A 25499-nucleotide genomic window follows, 5' to 3' on the forward strand; every position below is an offset into this window, starting at 1 on the left:
GAGACAGATGAAGCTATGGAGGTAGGCAGTTGTCATATCATGGATGATCTTGTGGGATATATAAAGGAGCCTGGACTTTCTCTTGGCCTGATAAGGATTTAGAAGTGGAGTGACATTTTCAGATTGTATCTTAGCTAGATCTCCCTGGCTCCTGAGAGAAGGATGAATGTGAGGGAGACATGGTGACCAGCTGCAGGAGTGACATAATGAGGACCTGAATCAAGATTGTGATGGTAGGTATGGTTTCTACTAAGAAAGACCAGCAGATTGTTGGATTAAAATGTGAGGTGATTTCCAGGTGTCTGTATTGGAATAAGAGTCAATAGATAACAAAGTCTTCCCATCAAAGTAGATAACACAGAAGGAAAAGCCAAGTTGAAAGCTGATGGATTCAGCTTTGGATGTGTTGGATTTGACATGCCTCTGGGTTATCTAGGTGATTTCCAGAAGGAAGTTAAATACAGGATGCTGAGGAGGAGATCTGAATGGGAGGTTGAAATTTGAGTCAGCAAAACATAGAGATATTTGAAATCGTGAGACTGAATATTCAGGATTTTGTTTTTGTTTTTGATTTTAGCCATTCTAATAGGTGTGTAGTAGTAGCTCATGGTGGTTTTATTTGTTATTTCCCTAATGATGTTTTGCATCTTTTCAAATGTTTATTTGCTATTCATATAACTTCTCTGGGGATGTGTCTGCTCATAATATTTCCCCATTTAAAAAATTAATTTGTTTTCTTATTATTGTGTTTTGAGAGTTCTTTGTATGTTCTCAATATAAGTCTTCTACCAGATATATGCTTTGCAAATATTTTCTCCCTGTGTGTGGTTTCAGTGTTTTCTGAAGACCATAGTTTTTATTTTGTTTAAGTATAATTTTTTCATTTTATCTTCTCTGCATCATGCTTTTGGTGTTGCACCTAAGAAATCTTTGCCTAAGTAAGGTCACAAATATTTTCTCCTGTTTTCCTTTGGAAGTTTCAAGTTTTTCACTTACATCTATGAGACATTTTGAGTTTATTTTTGTTTATTGAGGAATGGATTGATATAATGTGAGTGGATAGAACCAACCACTAAAGAGTGTACACAATAAGAAGGCCAAAAGGTGGATGAAATTCGGGGAGAAAAGATAAGCCTAGGCTAAAGGAAGTAGAGTTGAGCAAAAAAGACACAAGGCATTGTCAGAGAAGCACAAGGAAAACTCTGAATAATCAACACTGTCTACTAAGATAAGCCATGGAACTTGTCTTCTGAACTTGGATGAGGTCATTAGTGACCTTAGGAAGAGCATATTCAGTCAAAACAAATCATTTCGACATTGGAACTTCATTTAACCAACCACTTTAAGAATTCCCCCTGTGGAAGCATTGGGACGAGGTCTGAAATGCCTGAGCATTCTTAAAGGTCACTTCTCGGGGCACAGGAGGGTTCTGGCCTTCCCGACACTGACGATGACTGAGACAGATTCCCGTCATGCCCCTTGGGGCACTCCAGAATGAGGTCTTGGGGACAAGCCCAAGGAATCACCGCCCCGCTGGGAAATCTGAACTAACACTCACCAACGGGTTCGCCAAGCTGGCAGCTCACGAGGAAGGCAGCTGGTGAAACTACGGCCGAATGAAAAGGCGAGGATGGGAACGTGCGCACTTGGGCAATCCCAGGGCAGACTAGGGAAACCCCTTCCACCCGCCACCCCCTAGTGCGTCTGGAGGAGGAGAGGGGGAGGGCGTGGGGCTCCTCGGGCCAACTTCGCCGCCGGCTCTCCTCGCGGGCGAAGAGCTCCGGCACTTAGCCGGTCCCAGGCTGGGGGCTTAAACATAGGGAGTCGCGGGCAGGCCTCGTCCGTTCCCAAAGATCATGCTGTGGGCACTGGTCAGACTCCCTCCGACTTGCTGACCTTTCGCCTCTCCGCCCCAGCAGCCTGGGTATCATTCTTAGTCGCGGTGGGACAAGGGCGCCCAGCCAGCTGCCAGAACGACCCATCACTTCCAGCTAGTCGTAAAGTGCCGCAAAGCGCAGCGCCGGCGCTTTGCGGCACCGTAGGTGAGGTGGCAGCGTGGATCCTAGCTCCGCGCAATTCCTCCGGGTGGGCAGCTTCTTCTGGGAAACCGCGGCAGATAGGAGTTTGGGGAGGACGGTGACCCAGCTACGATTCTCTCAAAGGGTAATTGATCCTAGGTTTGTGTAACAAGAGAGAAAGTGGGTAGGGTTGTTTATAAACAGTACAGTCCTTATTTAAAAGCCTTGAAGTAAGGTTCTTAAACCTCCCTCCTTGTGACATGCCGTCCCTCCTCGTGCTATTTTGGTTTTCGTCTAAGTGTTCATCACTAGATTTTAGGCATCCTCCATGTAGCTGACACTTGATTTTCTTATTCATTTCGTCCTGCAGTCGCCCTCCCCCTGGACTTTGAAATGCTTTACATGATCGGTTTGGGCCTGGGAGATGCCAAGGACATCACAGTCAAGGGGCTGGAAGTTCTAAGACGCTGCAGTCGAGTGTATCTGGAAGCCTATACCTCAGTCCTGACTGTAGGGAAGGAAGTTCTGGTAGGTGCTTAAGGCTTTCCAGCCTCCTGGGAAGAACGATATTTAACAGCTGATTTTTATTACACCAAGCTGAGCCGAATTTTTCAGGTCTGTTGGTTCAAATCCTTTAAAACACATGCCCTGCTTATTATTAAGAATCTGAGGAGTACAAGAATGGAAATAACACACTAACCAAGTGACTTGTAAAATGAAAGCGTGCTTTTTCTTACTTTACAAGTCTAATTGTGTAGCTTTCTCCATTAAATAGGAAAGTTATTTTACACTCCTGGGGATAATTATCAGAATCCCGTATTTCATGAGATAGACAAGAAATCCTTTCTGACACAGCCTTAATGAGTTGGTAATGTATTCAGGAACCAAGCTGAAAACCTCCCCCCTTGAAGTATTTCCATAGGGAATGGTAATCGCCGTTCTGTCTGTATCATATCCAGAGAGATCTAACCTTTGAATAATCTCCCAGTAAGGCTTATACCTATACACTTGGATGTGTTGAGTGAGCCTGGAACTTAGTAACTGTAGAATTTGCTAGTATATCATACATTTACCTGGCTTTGGTTAAGGGCTCAGTAAATTTTGGAGGAGGGGTCAAATTCAGGTTCATTGTCAAATTTCAAATACAATGTAAATTAAGATGATAAGATTGATGGACATGTTATAGGAGGAGGGACAACATTTTAGGATTGTCTGGTCTATCAAGTCTTCCAGAGAAAAAGGTGACCTAGAGAATTTCAGGTCTTCTGGCCTCTCAGATTCACAGCCCAGAGAATTCTGAAGGTCTCAGAGTTTCTTTAAAATCTTAACGAAGGACTGCTACTTGATTGGCCATGCGTTGAAATAAAAGTTGTGTCTAATGAACAGCTTTGATTTGTTGGCTCCAGTTTATTAATATCCAAGCTCAAGATGATAGAAATGTTCCTCTCTAATTAGTGATAAAGGGCAATTAGAATGAACTTAAAATCTTTTTAGAGAATATAGACAAATCAGTAGTTTTATAGAATTGGACGTGGTTTTATGTCTTTGCTCTGTCACATGTTAACATGTGACCTTGGACAAGCCCTTTAACTAGTTTCTTACTTTGTAAAAAGAGGACAGAAATGCCTACCTTATAGGATTTTAGCATAGCGTCTGGCACAAAAGCATTCAGAAAACATGAGTTGTTAACAGATACATTTCCAAACGTCTCTAAACCTCAGTTTCTTCATTTGTCAAATGGAGATAATAATCAGTTGGAAGGCTATTAAGAGTGTATCATTTATTAAGATGATGTATTTGAAAGTGCTTTGCAAATTTAAGTGCTAGCTAAATGTTAATTTTGACTGCTATGTTTTTTTTAGGTATTATTTTTTTTTTCCAAAAACATATTTGTAGAGTTACTACATACAGGGTCAAGATCTGGGGCTGAGCTCAACCTCACAGGTAAATTATATGTACTTTGTTAAGGTACTAGAATTCTATTCCTCAACAATAAAAAGTGCTAATATTTTTAGAACACTTATTATGCACTGTTTTAAACACTTTACATGTAGAACAGGATTATTACTCTTTAATTACTGTTCGCAGTTTTAGAGGCACAGAGAAACTTGTCCAGGGTCATACAGATAGTGAATGATAGAGCCAGAATATGGGCCAAAGCAGTCCTCAGTTGAGATCCACCACTTTTGACCATACTGTGTCTCTGTACTCTTAGGGATAGATAATAGCTTCACAAAATATAACGTCACAGAACACCTACAGAGAAGTTAGAATTCAAGTAAAGTGGTCAATCCTGGATCCCCCGGGTCACAAAATTCTACTGATCTGCTCTCCGTGAGCCCCTCTGGGTCCTCAATTCATGTTCTTCCCTGAACAACTTTCCATACATCAGCCACCTTAAATGAATCCTTTCTGGAATAAAGTAAGGTATGAATAAATACAATCATGCCTTATATTGCCCAGTAAAATTTTAGAACCACTTTATCTTCAGCCACTTTCTTCCTTTAATTTCTACCTTTTCTTTCTTTTTTAAACAAATTACTTAAAAAGTTGTTAAGATGTGATCGTACAATCTGGTCTCAATAACTCTAGATAGTTATTATACAGTGAAAAAAAGATGGGAAAATTCTGTTTTCTGCAATGAATATATGCTTCCTTTTATCACTAATTACACAAAATAATTGTTTTTTAAAAAGGGCCACATGGATGTTGCTAAAGAAATCTAGAATTTATCTGTTCTTACATTGAAAGCTATTATTTTCAAATTGCCAGATGGGTAGTATCGTTTATATATTCCCTATTATTCAGAAGTTAATTAAACTAGAGACAGTGAATCCAGGAAAGACTTTTAGTTTTGGTATATACAGTTTGGATTTCTTTAGGCACTTTCTGTGGCTAAATTATTATCTTATGTGCTGATTTGATATAACGCACCTATATACGTTATACAACGAGATATAAGCTATGATCTTTGTTCTTAAGTGGGTCATGATTCATCTGTGTTTACCCAGGAAAACTTAAACAATACTGGAAGATGTAAATAACAATTCATGACAGTAGTGGAAGAGAGAAACTATAAAATTATATTGCTGACAAGAACTTGATTATTTTATTTAAGCCAACACTTTTTCACCAATTAAGTAGTAGAAGCTATCTCAAATAGCTACTAGGTATTAATTACAATTGAGGTACATGTAAGAGAGAAGGTCACTTCAGGCTGTGCTGGTCAGGGAATACTATGGAACAGATGGAATTTGAGCTATGTTTTCAAACGACACATCTCAATTGTTTTATTTTTGTTTTGTTTCTTTTGTTTAAATCATGGTCCAAATACAAAATGGTAATATTTGTATAGTTCTTCAGGATAAATGGAGGAAGCTGCTCATGGCCTGCGAGGACTAACTTTGGGGCCCTAGCTACCCTGCATAAAGCAGAGATCATTCATCTCTGCTTGTCTATGCCCCATTTGCAGTTCTGTGAAGTCCTGCAGTCAACTATTGTTCTGTGTCCTTGGACAGTCATTTAAATTTTCTTTGCTCTTTTTCTTATCTGTAAAACAGGAATAAAAATAGTGCCTATGTCATAAATTGTGGTAAAGATTAAACGAATTCATATGCACAAGTTCTTAGAAGAGTGCCTGACCACAGAGTAAGCCCATTGTAAATGTATTATTACAGATATTGTTATTATAGATGATATTTGATAAGGGGAAGAGCAAGAGACAGTTATTACTATAGATAAGATTTGGTAAGGGGAAGAGAAAGAACATTCCTTGCTGAAGAAAAAATAATAGTGAGCAAAAGCAGGGAGGAGAAAAACAAATATTTGCTATAACTTGTCCTTGGGCAACACCAAAATAACTTTCATTTTCCTCTGGTGTATCTTTTCCCTCTTTTTTTCCTTCCAGTTTTATTGAGATATAATTGATATACAGCACTGTAAAAGTTTAAAGTGTATAAGTGACATAATGATTTGACTTTCTCACATCATGAAATGATTACAATAACTTTAGTGAACATTCATCATGTCATATAGATACAAAGTAAAAGAAAAAGAATTGTTTTCCTTGTGATGAGAACTCTTCGGATTTACTCTCTTAACAACTTTCATACGTAGAGTACGGCAGTGTTAATTATATTTATCATTGTTCCTTCTCCTTTCTTCCTAACATACTTCACCTCGGTATACCAGCCAACTCTGTTTCCTTGTCCTCCTATCTAACTGCTGTGGATTGAGATTGGAGGGATAGGAGAGAACAGTAAAGAACTTTGCATTGAGAAAAATGAGGCCATCATCTATGACCTTTATTAGCTTCCTATTTATCCGTACCCTAAATCTGAATCTGTCCTCCCTCCAGTCTTAGAAAATGACTTGTAAGATGACGTTCTCTTCCTGTTCAAGTCTAATGCCATCTAGATGGGTTTTCTTTCAAACTTCTTCTCTCCATTCCTTTGGAACCTTTCTCCTGTCAATTATTCTTTCTTCTTTATGTTCGATCTATATTAATATCCTTTTGTCCTCTCAAGGGTCAAATACAGTTGACCCTTGAACAACTTGAGTTTGAACTGCACAGATCCACTTATATTTGGGTTTTTTTTTCCATAGTAAATACTACTGTACTACTTGATTCGAGGTTGGTTGAATCCACGGTTATGGAGGAATCACGGATATGGAGGGCTGACTATAGGTTATACTCAGATTTTTGACTTTGTGAAGGGTCGGCACCCCTAACCCCTGCATTCTTCAAGGATCAAGTGTATTGTCCATTCCGAAAACTCTCCTTTTTTAAACCTCTTTTCCCCATAGTTATTATTCTGTTTCTCTCTCCTTTTTCCAAAGCTTTTTGAAAAAGCAGTATACTTCTCTTGTCCCCCCACGTCCCCTTATGTCTCAAGACTCCTACAAGCTGAATTCCATTTCTCTGAAATACTTCTCTGTTTATTGAACAATTATTTAGTACCTGAGAACTCCAGAGGATAGTTTTGAATTTTTGTCTGTTTTACTTCTTTTGACATAGTTGACTATTCCTTGAAACCGACTTTCAAGACATGGCTCTCTATTGGTTTTATTTCTGCTTTTTCATTTTTCTCGGTCCCCTTTGTAAGCTCCTTATTTTTCCATTCCTACTTTAAATGTTAGTGTTTTTGTTTTCTTTTTAAGATTTTGTTCTTGCATTTGTTTCCATATGCTACTTTGAGCCTTTACTCTTCTACTTTTTGACTAAGTAATATGTTAAATAGTTTGAAACTCAAAGATACTAAAAGGTATATATACATCAAAAGATTTCTATCCCAGTTCTTCCTTCTGGAGGCAATCATTACTAATTTCTTGTGTATCCTTCCAGAAATACCCAAAAGTAATTTTAGCTGTTAGTTTTTACTTTCTTCCCTATATACAAAACCCACCAATGGAAAACTAAGAACTAATTTTGAGTTTTACCTTCATTTTCACGAGTGGAGAAGATTAGGGCTGAGATACGAAAACTGTAATCAATCATTGGATAATATATAGTATAAATTTAAAATCATTTGTTAAATGGTGCTGCTTGTTTTTTAAATTTTCCTTTCCTGACCCTGACTAGCTTTGATGTTCCTATAGCACATATAATGTGGTAGTTAATTCCCCGCTAGACATTATGCTCCATAGGGCAGAGGTCATGTGTGTCTCATTCACACTGTTTCCCAACATCATGCATAGAGCTCGGCATGGAGGTCGTACACAGAAATATTTTTCAAATGAGTGGTTGAACGAATACATAAATAAGTGGTTAAGATAAAAATAATGTAGTACCAGTCTATTTCTGCTTTAGCAAGCTCTTCCTTTTTTTAAACATTCTTTTTAAAGAGGATCAACCTTTGATTATATTGAGGTGTTAATGTGTGTTTCTCTTTAAGGAGGATGTTTTAAAAAAATAAATAATCTGTTGTTTGAATTAGATAATGAAATATTTCTTGGTTTAGGGTAAGTGATAAATATGAAGTGATCATGATAAAAGTCTTGAGGAGAGAGTGGGTTTTCTGTTGTTAAGTCATTTATAAAATATTGGATAGGATTACTGCCAGCATTAACTTAGTAACCTGTGACTCCTTGATTTTTAAGAAATGTTAGAAGTTCAGAAAAGAACATTGTTTCCTTCAGTTTTCAATAATCATATGTGTGTTCTCTTACATATGTGAATATAAATGTTCCACAGCTGTTTTTTGTTTGTTTTGTTTTGTTTTTTGGCTGCATTGGGTCTTTGTTGCTGCACACGGGCTTTCTCTACTTGCGGCGAGCAGGGGCTACTCTTGGTTGCAGTGTGCGGGCTTCTTATTGCGGTGGCTTCTCGTTGCAGAGCACAGTCTCTAGGCGCGCAGGCTTCAGTAGTTATGGCACGTGGACTCAGTAGTTGTGGCTTGCAGGCTCTAGAGCACAGGCTCAGTAGTTGTGGCGCATGGGCTTAGTTGCTCCACAGCATGTGGGATCTTCCCTGACCAGGGATCAAACCCGTGTCCCCTGCATTGGCAGGTGGATTCTTAACCACCACCAGGGAAGTCCCCTCTACAACTGTTAAGTTTATTGGGCTTACAAAATAAAAGTAAGTTGTATAAAAATGAAGGATTAAGAAAAAATATGTGGTACAAGTGAAAATAAAACATTTTCATCTCTGAAAACATCATTGTCATTGGGAACTTCTGGAACGTTATCTCTAAGAAGATATTCAGAGAAAAGGAAATAATCTTTTTTCACATTTGAGGAACAGATTCTAGTTAAGTATTAGGAAGTAATTATCACAGTTGAAACTGTAGCCTTTATCTTCAAATGCTTAATCATTTGTTCATTTACTCATTTGCTTGACAAATATTACTGAGTAGCAGATACTCTTCCATTACAGCAATCCTTATAACTTTTGACATATGATATAATCCTTATGACAAAAATAAACTTCTCAGCATGTAAGAAATAGTATTATTTATCTGTGCATCCACTTTTACTATATTTGAGTTATATTCAATATATTACGCCACAGGAAATCTGTTATAAGATTCATGATCTTGCATAATAGGTTGTAACCACTACCCCATGACAACTAGCACACTCTTACTTCCATGCTGCCATTCCAGTTAAGGTCACCCTCCTGGGTTTGTGCTTTAGAGTTGAACTTCTGCGGATTCGTTCACAAAGCAGTTTGTATGGAGAATTCTTATATATTTAGAATTCTTTTCTTGCTCCTGCAGCTCTGCCTTTTTTAGCAGGAACTAGGAAATACAGTTTTAAATTAGTCTTTCCTGCAATTATGCAGGAATGTTTGCTGGTTCTGTAAACAACTAAATCTTAATTTTCTACTGTTTCTCATTGAAATTATCTTCTTTTTTAGTCAAGGTCTCATAGATTTCCCAAGGAAAATTTAATCAAACCCAGCTACCATGTATGTGTATAATTATTGTTTAATATATTTATTCTGCAGTACTGTGTTTCTGAAGTCAGGCTCATGCCTACATGTTCGCTATTCATCCTACAATGTTTGGCCTGGTCTATTAGACCCAAATTTAGAGGTTAATTTGAAATGCAAAGAGCCTGAGGTGTTAGGAGGTCTACCTCCTCTTGGGATATTAAGATAGCCCCAAAGACAGAGTTTAATTGCAACATGATACAGAGGCCTAGCTCATTGAAGAGTTGTAGTCAATGATCTGTTTGGATGGTTGCCAAGATTTGCACAGGCCCCAGACAAAGACTGTTTTGTGTGTGTGAGAGAGGGGTGTGTGTGTGTGTGTGTGTGTGTGTGTGTGTGTGTTGAAATGGTCACCTGTGTCTCATTTTTATATTGGACTTAAATCTATAGGAAGAGTTTTATGGAAGAAAATTGATTCTCGCTGATAGAGAAGAAGTGGAACAGGAAGCAAATAATATTTTAAAGGATGCTGATATCAGTGATGTCGCATTCCTTGTAGTTGGTGATCCATTTGGGTAAGTCAAAGGAGATATTTTGAGTTTTAATTTATTTACTTTTTTAATCATTAAGAATTCTTTTATTACATTTAAAACTTTATCTTCCAGGTCCTGATAGGGGACTGTTTACCTAGGCTCTGTCTAAAATTTTGTAGTTTAAACTTTCATTGTCTTTGAGATTAATGAAGAAAATTTATTGGGGAAGGATGTCATCATGTATCGCTTACATTGGTTATCAAGTGTCAACTCTAAAGTTTATATCGTTGCTTCAGCTATTTTTTTAGAAAGTCACTTAGGGCCTTCAAATAACCTAAACTAGTATATCATTATTAAATAAGTATATTACATTATCAAGAGTTGTACCTGCCATTTATTTTGCAGGTAAGTGCAAGTATCTTCTGCTTGCTTTGTCCTCGGCTTTTTTTTTCTTTTTTAATCATCTACTATTTAGCAATACTGTTGTCACTTTACTTGCCTTGAATTTATCGTTTATCAAGCCTCAGATTTCAATTTCTTATATCCACTGGGAGCTCTGTTCTTCCCCATTACTAAAAAGATGGGCTTATACTTGTCTAGTCAAGCATCATCAATCTCTAATGTCAAGCCACACAGAACAGTTCTTTTTCTCCAGCTGGTGACCCAGGATTTATGTCACAGGTTTAAGGAACATAAGGACAATTAAATCACTGTGAACCCACCACCAAGGATATTTTTCAAAACAATTACATGTGCATGTAATTGTTTTGTGCTTGTTAGTTACATGTGCATGTGTCTGTCAAAAAGAAAGTAATTTATATCAATATGAGGTGCCAGAGATTATGTATCATTATGATACTTAGTTGCAAATGGTATCCGGTCACTGATGAAGTCCAGTAAACCCATGCTACTTGAAGTGAGATTTGCAGGCTATTGCCAGCCCACAAACTTACCAGTCCATGATGAGATAACTACAGAAATTGAAAGTAGGCATTTAGAAACTTTTATAGCAATTTTACAAAATAATTTTATCTCTGCTGAAGCTAATAATAAAAATTTGGAGCTTGTATTTTGTATTATTTTATTTTTCTAATAGTTATTTTTTTTTGCATTTTACAAAACTAATGTTCCATGACAATTTAGAACTTAAAAAATATTGGCCTTTCACACAGTTTGAGAAGCACTGCTGTTGACTTTTGTTTTACCATGTTTTTCATATCCTTTCATTCCTTTCCTCTGTGGCAGCCACTATTCTACCTAATCCAAGCTCTCATTATACTAATTTAATATAGTAACCATTTACCTGGTCCAGGTATAGATTCTTAACTCATTACCTATGCTGTGATCAAATTCATGTTTGTAGATCCACAATTTTAAAATCTCACCTGGGCTCAAAATTAGACTATTATTAGCTCCATCATTGGCCAGACATGAAAAATACTGTCTAGCCTGCTCTTCTACTGGTGTCCTGCTAGTCTTGTACTGAAACCCACACTCACGCCAACCAGTTTGCCCTTCCCTGATCGTCATGCTTTCTCACCATCATGCATTTGTTCAAACTGTTTTCCTCATCTGTAACGCCCTTTGCCCTGTTTCTGACTGTCAGAAACCTACTCATTTTTCAAAGCCCAACTCAAACATCACATTCTCTGTGATATAGTTCCTAATTAACCCAACCAGAAGTTATATCTCTTCCTAACTGCTGATGTTAGTTTTCATATATTACCTCACAAAGTATTTTTTTATTTGTATATTTACTCTTTAGATTTGTAGGCTGCCCTTCACATTTTTATCTCCCTAGCTTCCTTCACAATACTGGGCTTATAGTAGACATCAATTAAATATTAATTGAAAGAATTGTTAATATTTTGCCTGAGGTCATGACAAAGGAGGACCAGGTGTATTTGGACTGACATCCATTCAGCAAATATCTTTTGAGCACCTATCTCATGACAGGCATTCCTATGTGCTGGATATATATTAGATGATAACTCATGGGGTTTACAGTTTAGTAAAGGAGACTGACATTAGTTGAAGAAAAAAATAATAAATTAAAAAAATCAATAAATCTGTAAAGGAAAAAAAATAGAGACTAACAGGAACAGACTTATTTATGCAAGGTCATATGGAAAATCCTTCATGTGGAGGTGATATTCAAGCAGGTGTCTAAAAAGTAAAAGGAAAAGCAGAAGGGAAGAACATTCTAAGCAGAGGGAACAGCAAGAATGTATTCAAGTAACTGAAAGGCCAGAGTGGTTGGAGCTCAGTGAGTGAAGGAAAAAGGGACCTGAGAAGGAGTTAAATAGATAGGTGGGATCCAGACATGTAAGGCTTTGGAGGGAGTAGGGATTTTGTTTGAAGTACAGTGGTAAACTTTTAGAGGATTATAAGCAGCAAATAATCACAATCTCATTGACATTCTTAAAAGATCACTCTAAATGCTTGGGTGAATGGATTTTAGGGAGGCAAGGGTGGCTCTGGTAGAAGAGAGAAAAAGACAAACTGGGAAAAAATTAGAAGGAAAAATGCTCGGATGTATATAATAGATGAGGAAAAGGAAAGAAGTAAGTCTTCAAGGATTCTGGCTTTAGTAACTGAGTAGTTGATGATGCCATTTTTTGAAATGATGAAAAACAGCAGGAAAAAGGGCTGGGAGAAACAAGAATTGGTTCTGGAAATGTTTTAAATTTTGGATGTCATATAGACAGTTTGATATCTGCTACTGGAGCTCAAGGGAGGATTTATCCTAGTTATATGACTTTTGAAGTCATCAGTATCTAGATGGTATTTAAAACCTGAGTAGTGGATGGAATCACATTAAGAAGGAACAAGAGCAAGAACAGAAGACCTAGGATGATCAATCCCTAGGAAACTGGCATTTCATGGTCTCTCAAGAGCAGAGGAGGAGGAAAACCGATAGAGTGTGCTGTCACAGAAGCCAAGAAAAGAGAATGTTTTAGAAAAGAAAGAGTGGTCAGCTTTGATGTACTGCTGAAAGGTTAAGTAGAAGATGAGGATAGAAAAGTGTGTGTAAACTTAAAGGCTTTATTTTATGGAGGAGTTGGTGCTTGAGCAAGGTCTGGCTTAATAGTTGAAGATTGTGGGGTAGGATGGGGGGGGCGTTGGGGTGGAAGGAGGGATGGAAGGGAAACTTCAATGTAAATGAAAAAACCGAGGCCCAGAGAAAGTGCTGTGACGCTACTCAGAATCCTTCGTGGCCTTAAATCTTTTAACAGTTTATCTACTTCTTCCTTTGGCTCCTCTTCTTTTTGACTATGGTAGAGCCAAATTGTATAACTTTGCCATTTTGTAAATGTTTTACAGTATTCGCTCTCCATGTCTTTGCTCGTGCTTTTTCCTTAAACAGACTGTTCTTCCTAGTTTTTATTTAGTGAAATAGATTCTTTAAGACCCAGCTTAGATGCCACCTCTTCCATGAATCCTCCCTTATTTTATTCAGGAGTAAGTGCTTTTTTTTTTTTTTTAAACTTCTAGCCAGTTAATTTTCCCTATGTCAGTGACTAATCATATATAACCTTGTATTTGGATTTGTATAATATTTACTGTAACTGTAATTATTTTTCATTTATCCACTGGATTACTGTTGGGATATAGTAGCTGGAGACAGGGTGGTAAGGAAGGTGTAAATTTTAATTGGGCCTTGAAGAATTAGAATTTGAATTAATTAAATGGATAAACCAGGAAGGGAATACAGAATGCAACAAGGCACTGAAATTCTTCCATGTATATATATGACCAAAAAATTGTACTTTGTTTAATTTTAGGCCCCTTTCTACTTATTTGAATAAAAATTTCAAAAAGAAGGGAAAACTGTTTACTCAATCTTAAATTCTTTTTTCTAATTTTTAAAAATTTTCTAATATTTTTAAAATATTTAAAAAATTATTATTTTAACCATTTTTTAGTGTACAGTTCAGTGGCATTAAGAACATTCACATTATTGTGCATCCATCAGCACTGTTTATCTCCAGCAATCTTAAATTCATGGAGAAGGTAATTGAAAGTAAGTTAAGTCAGTTGGTGTAGTTCTCATCTTTGCCCTTTTAATCTAGGTTATTAAAAGGAATGTGGAAGTTAATCACATAAATAATGTAAATGACTCTAAAAATGTTCTGCATCAGTAGATCTGACTCAGTCATGTGAGAGATGACAGTCTTAAGCTTTCTGTCCCCATAAAGAGCAGTTGAACAGGGTCATCATTAAACAGATTCCTTCTGGACTTCACTGGTGGCACAGTGGTTAAGAATCTGCCTGCCAATGCAGGGATCACAGGTTCGATCCCTGGTCCAGGAAGATCCGACATGCTGCGGAGCAACTAAGCCCATGCACCACAACTGTTGAGCCTGCATGCTGCAACTACTGAAACCCATGTGCCTAGAGCCCGTGCTCCGCAACAAGAGAAGCCACCGCAATGAGAGCCCATGCACTGCAGCAAAGAGTAGCCCTGACTCACTGCAACTAGAGAAAGCCCATGCAACAACGAAGACCTAACACAGCCAAAAATAAATAAATTAAAAAACAAAAAACAAATTCTTTCTAAAGATGGTTCTGTTTTTATCCATTCGCTATTTTAATATGCTCTGTAATATGTTCATGGTACATGCACACACATACACACACACAAATATACCTTTATTCACCTGTCTCCTATGTGCCTTAACGTGGATCATTTAATTGCTTCCATTCTGCAAATTAATGTTATTATAAAATAAAATTTAAAACAGACATACTAAGCCTTATACATTCAAATTGTCACCTTTATGAATTTCATTTTATTGATTCCATTGATCACAACATTCTTTTTTTTTTTAAATAATATTCTATTTTCTTTAAACCCCACATTTGTTTATTTATTTATTTTTGGCTGTGTTGGGTCTTCGCCTCTGTGTGAGGGCTTTCCCCAGCTGTGGCAAGCTGGGGCCACTATTCATCGCGGTGCGTGGGCCTCTCACTATCGCGGCCTCTCTTGTTGCGGAGCACAGGCTTCAGATGTGCGGGCTCAGCAGTTGTGGCTCATGGGCCCAGTTGCTCCACGGCATGTGGGATCCTCCCAGACCAGGGCTTGAACCCGTGTCCCCTGCATTAGCAGGCAGACTCTCAACCACTGCGTCACCAAGGAAGCCCAATCACAACATTCTTGAATCTCCTTTTTTGAAATTGCCTTCAGAGCAATTCCAAGTATATTATTAAGAAACATTTACTATTTCTGGGCATGTGGCTCTATCTAGAACTATATGTGTGTGTATATAAGTATATATGATTTTAGATAGAGCCACATGCCCAGAAATAGTAATAAATTTGTCTTTACACACAGCAGTGCACATGCGTGCACACGCATGCACACACTTTCCCAGTCACTACAGTGAAACATTTTCATGAGCCACGGACCTGGAGGAATGCCCAGTATAAGGGTGTTAAGCCCATGGTTCGTACAGTTCTTTTTTTTTAATGAAGCAATATAATCTAGGTAATTGTGATGATAAAATACCAATTTTATCACAGTTTTTCATAGCAGAAATCTGAAAGGCTAATTTAATCACATTTATATCAGTTTCACAAAATCAAATCACTTTGCCAGGTCATTAAATCTTCATAGTACACCAACCACATCCGGTCGTTTTAAATGAACTTGTGATAAAAAGAGAATAATTTTAAACAGTTTTTTCTTTCTGCTCATCTATTTAAATAACTCACCAAGTAACTGATTCAGTTTTCCCTTAGCTTAGTGTTAAATAGTGAAATTCTGTTGAAAGTGATATTAAAAACTTATAACTGGCATTTATATTATTTTTTAAAAGCTTTAAATCAAATTAAGGATTATTTTTATAGTAGTTTGTATTTTATGTGTGTGATTTAAAACAGACTTCCCTGGTGGCATTCTTTAATCTGTTTCTGACTGCCTCGTGGGGTGAAAGCCCTTGATCTTCCTACTTGGTATGCATTGACCAGTTGACAGGTTCTGCTTGTTTGTATGTAGTTTCTCAAACATGCTAATGTTGCTTTCCCCAGTAGGGCCTGGAGTTTTCATCAAGGGGGAAAAATGCCTTTAATAATGCAGTTCTAAATTGATATGGGGTTAAGTTTCACAGTATCCATATTTATATTTATATGTATTCTCTCTTACCCCAATCTATCTAATTATAATCGTTAAATCTATCTCAAAAAAGGGAAGGCAGCAGGCAGAATAGGCACACCCTTACACATACTAATTATGCACAGTAACAACCAGGCTGAAAACAGTTATAAATAAAATGACTGCTAGACAGATAAAATCCAACTAGGAATATATCAGTCAGAACTCTGATCTACAGGCTGTGAAAATGTTCTGTAAATTGTGCCTTATACAGAAACAAAGCCTTCAAAATAGAGCAGAAATCAAGGAGGAAGTCTAGTGCCATAAGTTGGAACTCTGTAGCAGAAATTTTAAGAGTTTAAAGGGACCCTAAGACCAAAACATTTGAGAATTGCTACTCAGGAGTTCAGTTGCTGAGTAATATTCCACAGATGTCTTTTGCAGGTGTTAACAGGAGGAAAAGAGCAAGTTAAAAGTTCCCTTTTTTCTGTAGCTGCCAAGGCTGCTTTAAGAGTGTTAAAGGTGCAGTTCAACATTGTACAGGGCCTGTGTAAACTTACACTTTTCTTGCCCAGAAACCCAGATGAAAGTGTTATGCAGGTGCCTCGAAATATTTGAGGGAAAGCAGTGTCCTTGACCCTTTGATTGACTTGAGCTCATGAAATGCTGTGGCTTTACTGTCTTAAAAAGTCAGCCGTGGTTAGTTTAATCCAACCTGATCTTTTCTCGCTACAGAGCTACAACACATAGTGATCTTATTCTGAGAGCAACAAAACTGGGAATCCCTTACCGAGTTATTCACAATGCTTCCATAATGAATGCTGTAGGCTGCTGCGGTTTACAGGTAATACTACAAAAGAACGGGTTTTTTTTTTTATGGTATTTAGCAAAAATGTTTTAGTTTTCTACAAATTTCCATAGATTTTATTGTATTTCATGAATTAAAAGACATTATTATTTTATATAAGACTGTGTATTAAGTTTTTTAATACTAGATTTTTTTATAATAATTTTCCCATAGCTTAGACTTCTTTTCCCCTCACTGGAATAGATCATTGAAATTTAGCAAGAGAAAGATTTTAATTTTATATCCAAATTGTAATATACAAAAAAGGGAACATAACCAAATTAAATTGGTTAAGTATTCCTAAAACCTTTTAAAATTATTCCAAATGACTTACTCTGCATTGCTGAGACCCATGTTTTTCCACCCAGTATTGTTTTCTGTGCTATTAAGAGCACGGTGATGCAGCATTTCTTAAAATAATCCATGAAAGAGCTAAAAGCCAGTGATATTAGGCTTTTAAGCCAGCTTTGCAATTATTGATATGTAAAGTTAGTTGTTTTTAACCCAGAAATCTTGGTTCTGAGGAGTTAAAGGAGCACTCCATAACTGTGTTTAATATTTTCTTCCAGGCTGCTGACATTCATTTTACAAGTTTGATATCTGTGTTCTGATGTTCACACATATATAATCCATGACAATTGTGACTGCTTGTGGCCAACAGTAGTTTTAAGACTTTATTGATTGTTAAGACACATTCCTATTTCAGATGTATTATAACAGGAAAAAATTTGCATCTTAGAATCTATGAAATAGGTATTTCCCAGTATATCTTCCTGGAATGCATAATTTAAAATAGCTGTTTCCAAAGTAAGGGACAGCATGAACTGAGAACTATCGGCCTGTATTGGTTGGTTTCTTCTCTGGGAATATGAAACAGGCATTTTATTTTAATGAAATCTTAAATATTTTGATCATATATATGGAGAGTCCATTAGAAAAGTAGTCAAGAGTCTCTCAAATATTCTCAAAATCAAATAAAAGAAAAAATAGTAAAGATTTTTTGGGAATCATTTATGTATTTCTAATCTCTTGGGAAATATAAAGATAGCTTGATCCTTTCTACACAGGTATTTTAAAGGAAATATAATCCCATAAAATTTAATTAATACTTCTATGCTTTAGTGAAGCCCATGGATAAAAGCTACTATCAGTTATGAAGTACTGGCATGATTATTCTGATAAATGCAGTTTTTAATTTTCTACACACTAATTAGATGTCCCAAATTAAAGGTGTGATACCACACAGAATAAGAGCTGCTGATTATTAGGCACAAAGAGACAACTCACAGCCAATGGATCACCTAGACTCTGAATTCAATTGCTAGTTGTATATATAGGAAATCTCAAAAAACACTTTTTCCTTTCTTTTGTTCTGAGGGTCAATAAAATGCTATTTAATTCATCCATTAAAAAAAAAAGTAGGGCTTCCCTGGTGGCGTAGTGGTTGAGAGTCCGCCTGCCGTTGCAGGGGACACGGGTTCGTGCCCCGGTCCGGGAGGATCCCACATGCCGCGGAGTGGCTGGGCCTGTGAGCCATGGCCGCTGAGCCTGCGCGTCTGGAGCCTGTGCTCCGCTGCGGGAGAGGCCACAATAGTGAGAGGCCTGCGTACCGCAAAAAAAAAAAAAAAAAAAAAGTAGCTGTTTACAGCAAGAAGCTACATTAGCCTTGGTACCCAATGCTGTGTCTGTGGCTTTAGAGGGACCTGTATTTTCTGTATTACCTATGAAGAGTAGCTCACTTTAATTGACTAAGCCTGGCCAGGCATCCCAGAAATACTGCCTTTGGTTCTGAAGAACCAGAGAAAAAGTATAAATGATTCACCTTTCAGTATTCATTACTTCGTCTTAGTTATGACTACGTCTAAATTGGCAAAGAACTTTGCTGTCTGTTTTGTCTTCTAATAAAATGCATACTTTAAAAAAACCTTGCCAATTCAAGTCTTTTTTACACTTAAAATTTTTTCCCAACATTTCTGTGTTGGAATAAATTGAATTCTTGACTCTCAGATTCATGAGTGATTCTCAGTCCAATATTCTTTCCTCTAGACATGCTGTCTTTTAATCATTTAAGAATGATTGCCATGAGAAAGGAAGAAAAGAGAGGAATAAATTATGTGATAGACAAAAATGTGTAAATCTTAAGCTAATGGACTATATATAAGGGACTATATATATTTTTTCATATTGGTTTTAATTTTATTTCTGGTGAAGAAGGTTAGTTAGCCCCTTTCCATCATATTTTGCTCTAAATTATCTTCTAATAATCTATTATTTAGAGTTTTTTGCTTTTTAAGTGTACTTTTTTTTAACATCTTTATTGGAGTATAATTGCTTTACAGTGTTGTGTTAGTTTCTACTGTATAACAAAGTGAATCAGCTATATGCATATGTATATCCCCATATCCCCTCCCTCTTGCGTCTCCCTCCCACCCCTCTAGGTGGTCACAGAGCACCGAGCTGATCTCTCTGTACTATGCAGCTGCTTCCCACTAGCTTTCTAGTTTACATTTGGCAGTGTATATATGTCAATGCTACTTTCACTCCGTCCCAGCTTACCCTTCCCCCTCCCCATGTCCTCAAGTCCATTCTCTGTGTCTGTGTCTTTGTCTTTATTCCTGTCCTGCCCCTAGGTTCATCAGAACCATTTTTTTTTTTTAGATTCCATATATATGTGTTAGCATACGGTATTTATTTTTCTCTTTCTGACTTTCTTCACTCTGTATGACAGACTCTAGGTCCATCCACCTCACTACAAATAACTCCATTTCATTTTCTTTATGGCTAAGTAATATTCCATTTTATAAATGTGCCACATCTGCTTTATCCATTTGTCTGTCGATGGACACTTAGGTTGCTTCCATGTCCTGGCTCTTGTAAGTAGTGCTGCAATGAACATTGTGGCACATGACTCTTTTTGAATTATGGTTTTCTCAGGGTATAAGGCATAAATATTTTAAAAGATCTTTGTCTTTATTATGTAAATCTGTTATCCAGACTGGGTAAAGGTAGACTAGGGTGACCCTTTCCCTCTGATCCCCACACTGATAAAGAAGTACAGTATTATTGTTCTCATATTTAAAATGGGTGAAGGTATTTGAGAGGGAATTTACTATGAGAATTGACAGTCTCCATACATATAAGCCCCCAAGATCATATCCACATTTACATATATTATTATTATTTTAAATTTAGCTTTCTCTCAGTTTTATATGGGATTTCTCTAAGCAGCCACAAAGTACTGTTTCCCCATCTTGGTTCTGTTCCCTAATCTGGATATGAAATGACTTACTACTAGTGTGAAAAACAGGAAGTACCTTTCTATTTTCTGTCTTTTGTATTTATGAAATCTCTATGGAAGTATAATTCTTGTACCACCCAAGGTATTCATATCCCAGGAGAAGGAGGTAATTATTGATTCCTTTGTATAGTTTTCTAAGATAAAAGACATAAAAAAAATAATCATATGCATAGCACACTTAATTTTAAAATAAATGTATATGGATATCCTGCATAATGCAAAAATTTTGGCAAAGTCCCCTTATAATAGCTCGTCTTTTTCTCTTTACTCTTTGGACTAGCATTTATGGAAAAACAATAACCCATACCAGTGGTTCTCAGACTTTAGTATTCATCAGAATCACCTAAAGGGATTATTAAAGTTTCCTGGGCCTTCCCTTCAGATTTTCTGATACAGTGTATATCTGGAGTAGGGGTCTGAGAGTTTGCACTTCTAACAAGTTCTCAGGTGATGCTGAAGCTGCTGGTGGTACAGGCACCACACTTTGAGATTCATCAACCTAGACAGGTAAAAAATTTCTTAGAAAGTTAAAAACTGCACTGTCATTCTTTTAGTATGGCAGAATTTGAAAAGTAGATTTTAGTTCCCAGAAATACGCTTGCTAAATGTAGCGTGTTAACAGGTTACCTTGCCATGCTCTCTTGCTCAATTTTCTAAAAGGGAAGTGGGCACCCTTTTCGAAAGGCATTCTGTCATCTATGTGAAAGAGCTTTCCTATGAATTGAAAAACAGCCATCGAGTTGTTAAACAGAAGTTCTACTTGGGTAAGGTTACAGACCTGAATGGTATATACTTTTCCAACATCTTTACCTTAGGTTAAAGAGGAGTAGTATGAAATTCCTAACCTGAGAATGGGTACAATTTTTTTAGCAATCATTTATCAGCTCCTTTTGAACTATCTTTTTTGTTTTTTTTGTTTTCTAAAGCAGCATAGTTCAGAATTGACCACTGAGTATTTTTTATTAACTTCGTAGTTTATTAACCAACAGAAGATTCTTGATTATCAGTATCTATGAAGGTAAGTAGTTGCATAGACTAACACTTCTACACACACACACACATACACACAAACACACACACACACAAACACATACATAGCCAGTTGATATGCATTCTATTCTAGGCATGCCGTAAATACACTTCTTTACCACAAACCCCATATACCTAATGAAATTGTTGTTTTTGTTATATGGAAAGTATATTAGAGGTTGCCAAGTTAGACATCATTAAGAGGAATAGTGATCTCTTTATTCAACAAATACTGTTTTTCTTTTATTGTTTGCCTACTGAGTTTCTTTGAATATGGTGGTAAACCTGACCAAGAAGGTCTCTGCTCTCAAAGAGTGTACATTCTAGTAGGAAAAAGAGGCAATAACAAATTTAAAAAATAAAGTCAGGTAGTGGCAAGTATAAGAAATTCAAGTAGACTGCTAGTTTAGAGAGTGACTAGGTCACTACTGTAGTTGGGTAGTCAGGGGAGGTCTCTCAGGGTGGTAACGTTTAAGATTAGATATGAATCAAGAAGGAACAACCATATCCCAGTCAGAAGGAACAACCATATCCCAGTCAGAAGGAACAGTTTGGACAAAGACCCTAAAGCGGAGATGAGCTTGGCTTGTTAAAGGAACCAAAGGAAGGCTTGCTGGAGAGTAGTAGGCAAGGAGAGGAGTGATCTGAGGCTGGATAGGTGGGTAGGGTTGGATCACTAGGCTAATACACTGTCAGGAATTTGGATTTTATTCTAAGTGATATAGACTAACTGCCTTTAGAGGGATTTAAACAGAGCAAATACTTTATCTGGTAAGTGTTTTAAGAAGATATCTCTGGCTGGTATGTGGAGATTGAATTTCTGCCAGGGAAGACTAGAAGTGAGGAAATCAATTAGTAGGTTTATTGCAGTCTTTTAGAGAAGAGGTGATGGGGGCTTGGACTTCATGGAGAGGGTAGGGTGCAATAGACGATTAAAAGAAGTAGATACATAGGAGCAGTGTCTATTAAGAGAACTGAGATATAGGGAGATGTAGAGAGCCATTTGTGCCTTACTGATAATCCTAGGAAAGGAAACGGACTCTGTATGCTAATGGATCCTACCATCTCACTACCATAGTTATCATGGTCCTTACCCCCATAGACTAGTCTGTGGGGCTGGACCCTTCTAACACCATTGCCCAGGTGTTTTCTCATTTTGGTTGGTTGTATTAACTTGTCATTTCTAGAGAAGTTGCCTCCTGTCCTAAGAACCCTGTGCCAGTCTTCGTATGCTTTCAGGACCATTATCAATCTTAGAACTGATTATGTAGAAGAATAGGATTGGGTTTGTCTTACTCCCAGACTCTCGAAGGCATGATGTTTCCCTGAAGTATCTCCTTTTTTCTTATGAACAATTGGTAGTCCCAGCATAGATAATAAGTGTATGTATGTTAAGTGAAAGAAGTGAGACATAGAAGACCACATAATTTATGATTCCATTTACATAAAGTGTCCAGAAAAAGCAAATCTATAGAGACGGAAAGCAATTAGTGGTTGGCTGAGGCTGGGGATGAGAACAGGATTAAGTATAAATGGACATAAGGGATCTGGAGTGATAAAAATTCTCTAAAACTGCATATAGTGATGGTTGCACAACTTAGATTTACTAAAAATCATTTCATGTACACTTGGAATGGGTGAATGTTATGGTATGATAATTATACCTCAATAAAGTGGTTTAGAAAAGGAATTATAAGGGGTTTTCTAGATGGACAAGAAGTTAAAAGACATTCCCAAAAGAGAGAAAGGTAGAGTTAGAGAGTCATGGAGGCACTTTGGGGCATCTGCAGGGTATTACAGAAACACAAATGAATCCATACATACATACCACAGAAACCTTGGCTATCTAGAGATTAGTTAACACAAGACTTACAATACGTATGTTGGGTAAAAACTGACTACATATTGGGAAGAATTAGTAAAGGAAAGGTATAATGGATATAATGGAAAAGGTTTAGAGTTTAACTGTAAATTAAAAGGTTTTGGTTTTCTTTTTGCTCAGGTGGTAACTAAGGAGTCATCTAACTGCTCCGGATCTTAAGTTTCTTAACTACAAGGGAATGAGGTGGGAACAGGGAGGAATGTTGAACAAAACTAGTGGTTTTCAGAGTGCACCATGATTTATGAAGATGCTTTAGGGTTCTGCACATAATGAAGTAATTGACACCAAAACACAAAGAATAAATCCCTGAAGAGCCAGGTCATTATCTTTAACTCAATTTTTAGCATCAGTGATGTTCTATATAAGAATTCATTTGGAAAAAAGATTTGTCACTAAAAAGTATGAAGAATACTAAACTAGCGAAGTTCTAATATCCTGTAGTTTTGGAAGCCAAAAAGCTGGACTGTTGGGACCTCCCTGGTGGCGCAGTAGTTAAGAATCCACCTGCCAATGCAGGGGACACAGGTTTGAGCCCTGGTCTGGGAGCAACTAAGCCCGTGCACCACACGGGCTTGTGCGCCACAACTACTGAGCCTGTGCTCTAGAGCCCGCGAGCCACAACTACTGACCCCACGTGCCACAACTACTGAGCCTGCACGTCTAAAGCCTGTGCTCTGCAACAAGAGAAGCCACCACAATGAGAAGCCCGTGCACTCCAACGAAGAGCAGCCCCTGCTCTCAGCAACTGGAGAGAAAGCCCGCGTGCAACAACAAAGACCCAATGCAGCCAAAAATAAATAAATAATTTTTTTAAAAAAAGATTTATTAAAAAAAACAGCGGGCCTGTTTTCCAGTTTTAGGCAAAGGATACATAGACCAAGATATGTTAGATACTCAAATTTTCATTGAGTTAATTTTAAGATATTTTTGCAATTAAAATATTAGTTATAAACATGTATACTTTAAAATCATGTTACTTGAAATTCCTAAGTAACAGATATTTCTAACACTTATTTGTATTTTGAGGATTTTTCTAGTCAAAGAAAAATCCATTTATTTGTCAAGAGCCAGGCAAGGTGGTTGTATTTAGACATTCCTGATAATGAAAAATCAGGGATTTTTCTCAGTACACAAAAGACAAGAGGAACAAGTCCTTCTTCTCTTGAAATCTTCAAGTTAGGCATTTAGCAGCTTAATCATGCAGAATCAGAATTGCTTTTATTATTGTTGCTGCTTTTGAAGAGCCACTTACAAAATAACGTTTTTTCTTGATAACAAATGACATATATACGCATAGAAAATCAGGAAAATACAGTAAGTATAAAGAAGAAAATAAAAGCATCCGTAGTCTCACCACCTGAAGGTAACCATAGTTACCATTCTGGTATGTTTTCTTTCAGTCTTTTTACTTAGCACTTACTGTGTGTACATTCTCCTGAATCTGACAGGCTAAAAAAGAATTACAGATCCTAAAATAATTTTTTTGCATGGTACTTCATTTATGTTAGCCATTTGGGTGATAGAATATGTTAATTATTTTGTAAAAGTTTGGTGACTGAAATGATCTTGAGACATTTTTAAAGGAAAGATAAGTAAGACAGTTTGAAACCAGGTAGCAATGATTTCTGCACTAAAAACTGCATTATCAGTTGTGGCTGACTTCAGGGAAAAAGGTTGTATAATTTTCTCATCATTATGAAGTGCTTCCACTTTCGCTGACTGTTGCATGAGTGACCTTGACTATTGCCATATGTTCCTCTGTTTATATAATACATATCTACTTTGGGGAAAAATGTATATTACTTTCAAAAAATAAGAACTCATTTCCTTCCTTTTTTTTAAATAACACAACACTCATTGTGATAGTCAGCATTTTTGACCTTGTAGTAGTTTTTACTGTTAGTTTTCAGAAGCGTTAAATTGCTTTCATTGTTGTCCAGGCACTATTGTAGAAATGATAAAACCTAATGAGTACAAAGAACACTTAACTAGGTAATAAAGGTATTAGAGCTCTACATTACTATGTAACCTTAGAAGAATTCATCTAATAAGTTCTCTGTTCTTTTAGTCACTTTGGAATTCTTTTTGACCACCTGTTAAATCATGAACATGTTAAAATTTTTTTCCTTCCTTTCCATTTCCTTTTTTTAGTCACTATTTTAATAGCCACCTTCCCATCATTCTCTTCCACTTTATAGTTTTCTGCTTAAATCATAGATCTGATTGTGCCGTTCTTCTACTCAAACAATCCTACTAAATCTCTATGCTATAAGAGTACTCAGTTGCTTGCATATGTTTATGTGCTTACCATATTATAAACTCCTTAATTTACTTATCTTCACATCTTCCATGGTACTTTATTGCAGTGCCATGCACATATAATCAATGTGTAACAAATAATGTGTAACAAATATTTGCTGAGTTGA

General features: G+C 36.9%; 1 protein-coding gene and 1 long non-coding RNA gene across 7 annotated transcripts in view; one reads left to right on the plus strand and one right to left on the minus strand.

Annotated features, from left to right (window-relative positions):
* The window catches only part of LOC132514580 (uncharacterized), an 84966-nt gene extending 82975 nt beyond the window's left edge, over positions 1-1991 (minus strand). For 2 of the 3 annotated variants that reach the window (XR_009538859.1, XR_009538858.1), the window contains exon 1: positions 1559-1881. This is a non-coding gene — a long non-coding RNA (uncharacterized LOC132514580). The other variant, XR_009538860.1, reaches the window with a different exon arrangement.
* Positions 1522-25499, plus strand: part of DPH5 (diphthamide biosynthesis 5) — a 37381-nt gene continuing 13403 nt past the window's right edge. For 2 of the 4 annotated variants that reach the window (XM_060139498.1, XM_060139496.1), the window contains exons 1-4: positions 2027-2163; positions 2389-2546; positions 9841-9965; positions 16753-16861. In XM_060139498.1, the coding sequence (XP_059995481.1) occupies positions 2412-2546; positions 9841-9965; positions 16753-16861 (369 nt within the window). In that variant the 5' untranslated portion in view covers positions 2027-2163; positions 2389-2411. Of the gene's footprint in view, positions 1625-2026; positions 2164-2388; positions 2547-9840; positions 9966-16752; positions 16862-25499 lie in introns of those variants that run through there. The other 2 variants (XM_060139497.1, XM_060139499.1) reach the window with 2 other exon arrangements.

This window comes from Lagenorhynchus albirostris, chromosome 2, assembly GCF_949774975.1.
Source record: "Lagenorhynchus albirostris chromosome 2, mLagAlb1.1, whole genome shotgun sequence".
Taxonomy (NCBI): Eukaryota; Metazoa; Chordata; class Mammalia; order Artiodactyla; family Delphinidae; genus Lagenorhynchus; species Lagenorhynchus albirostris.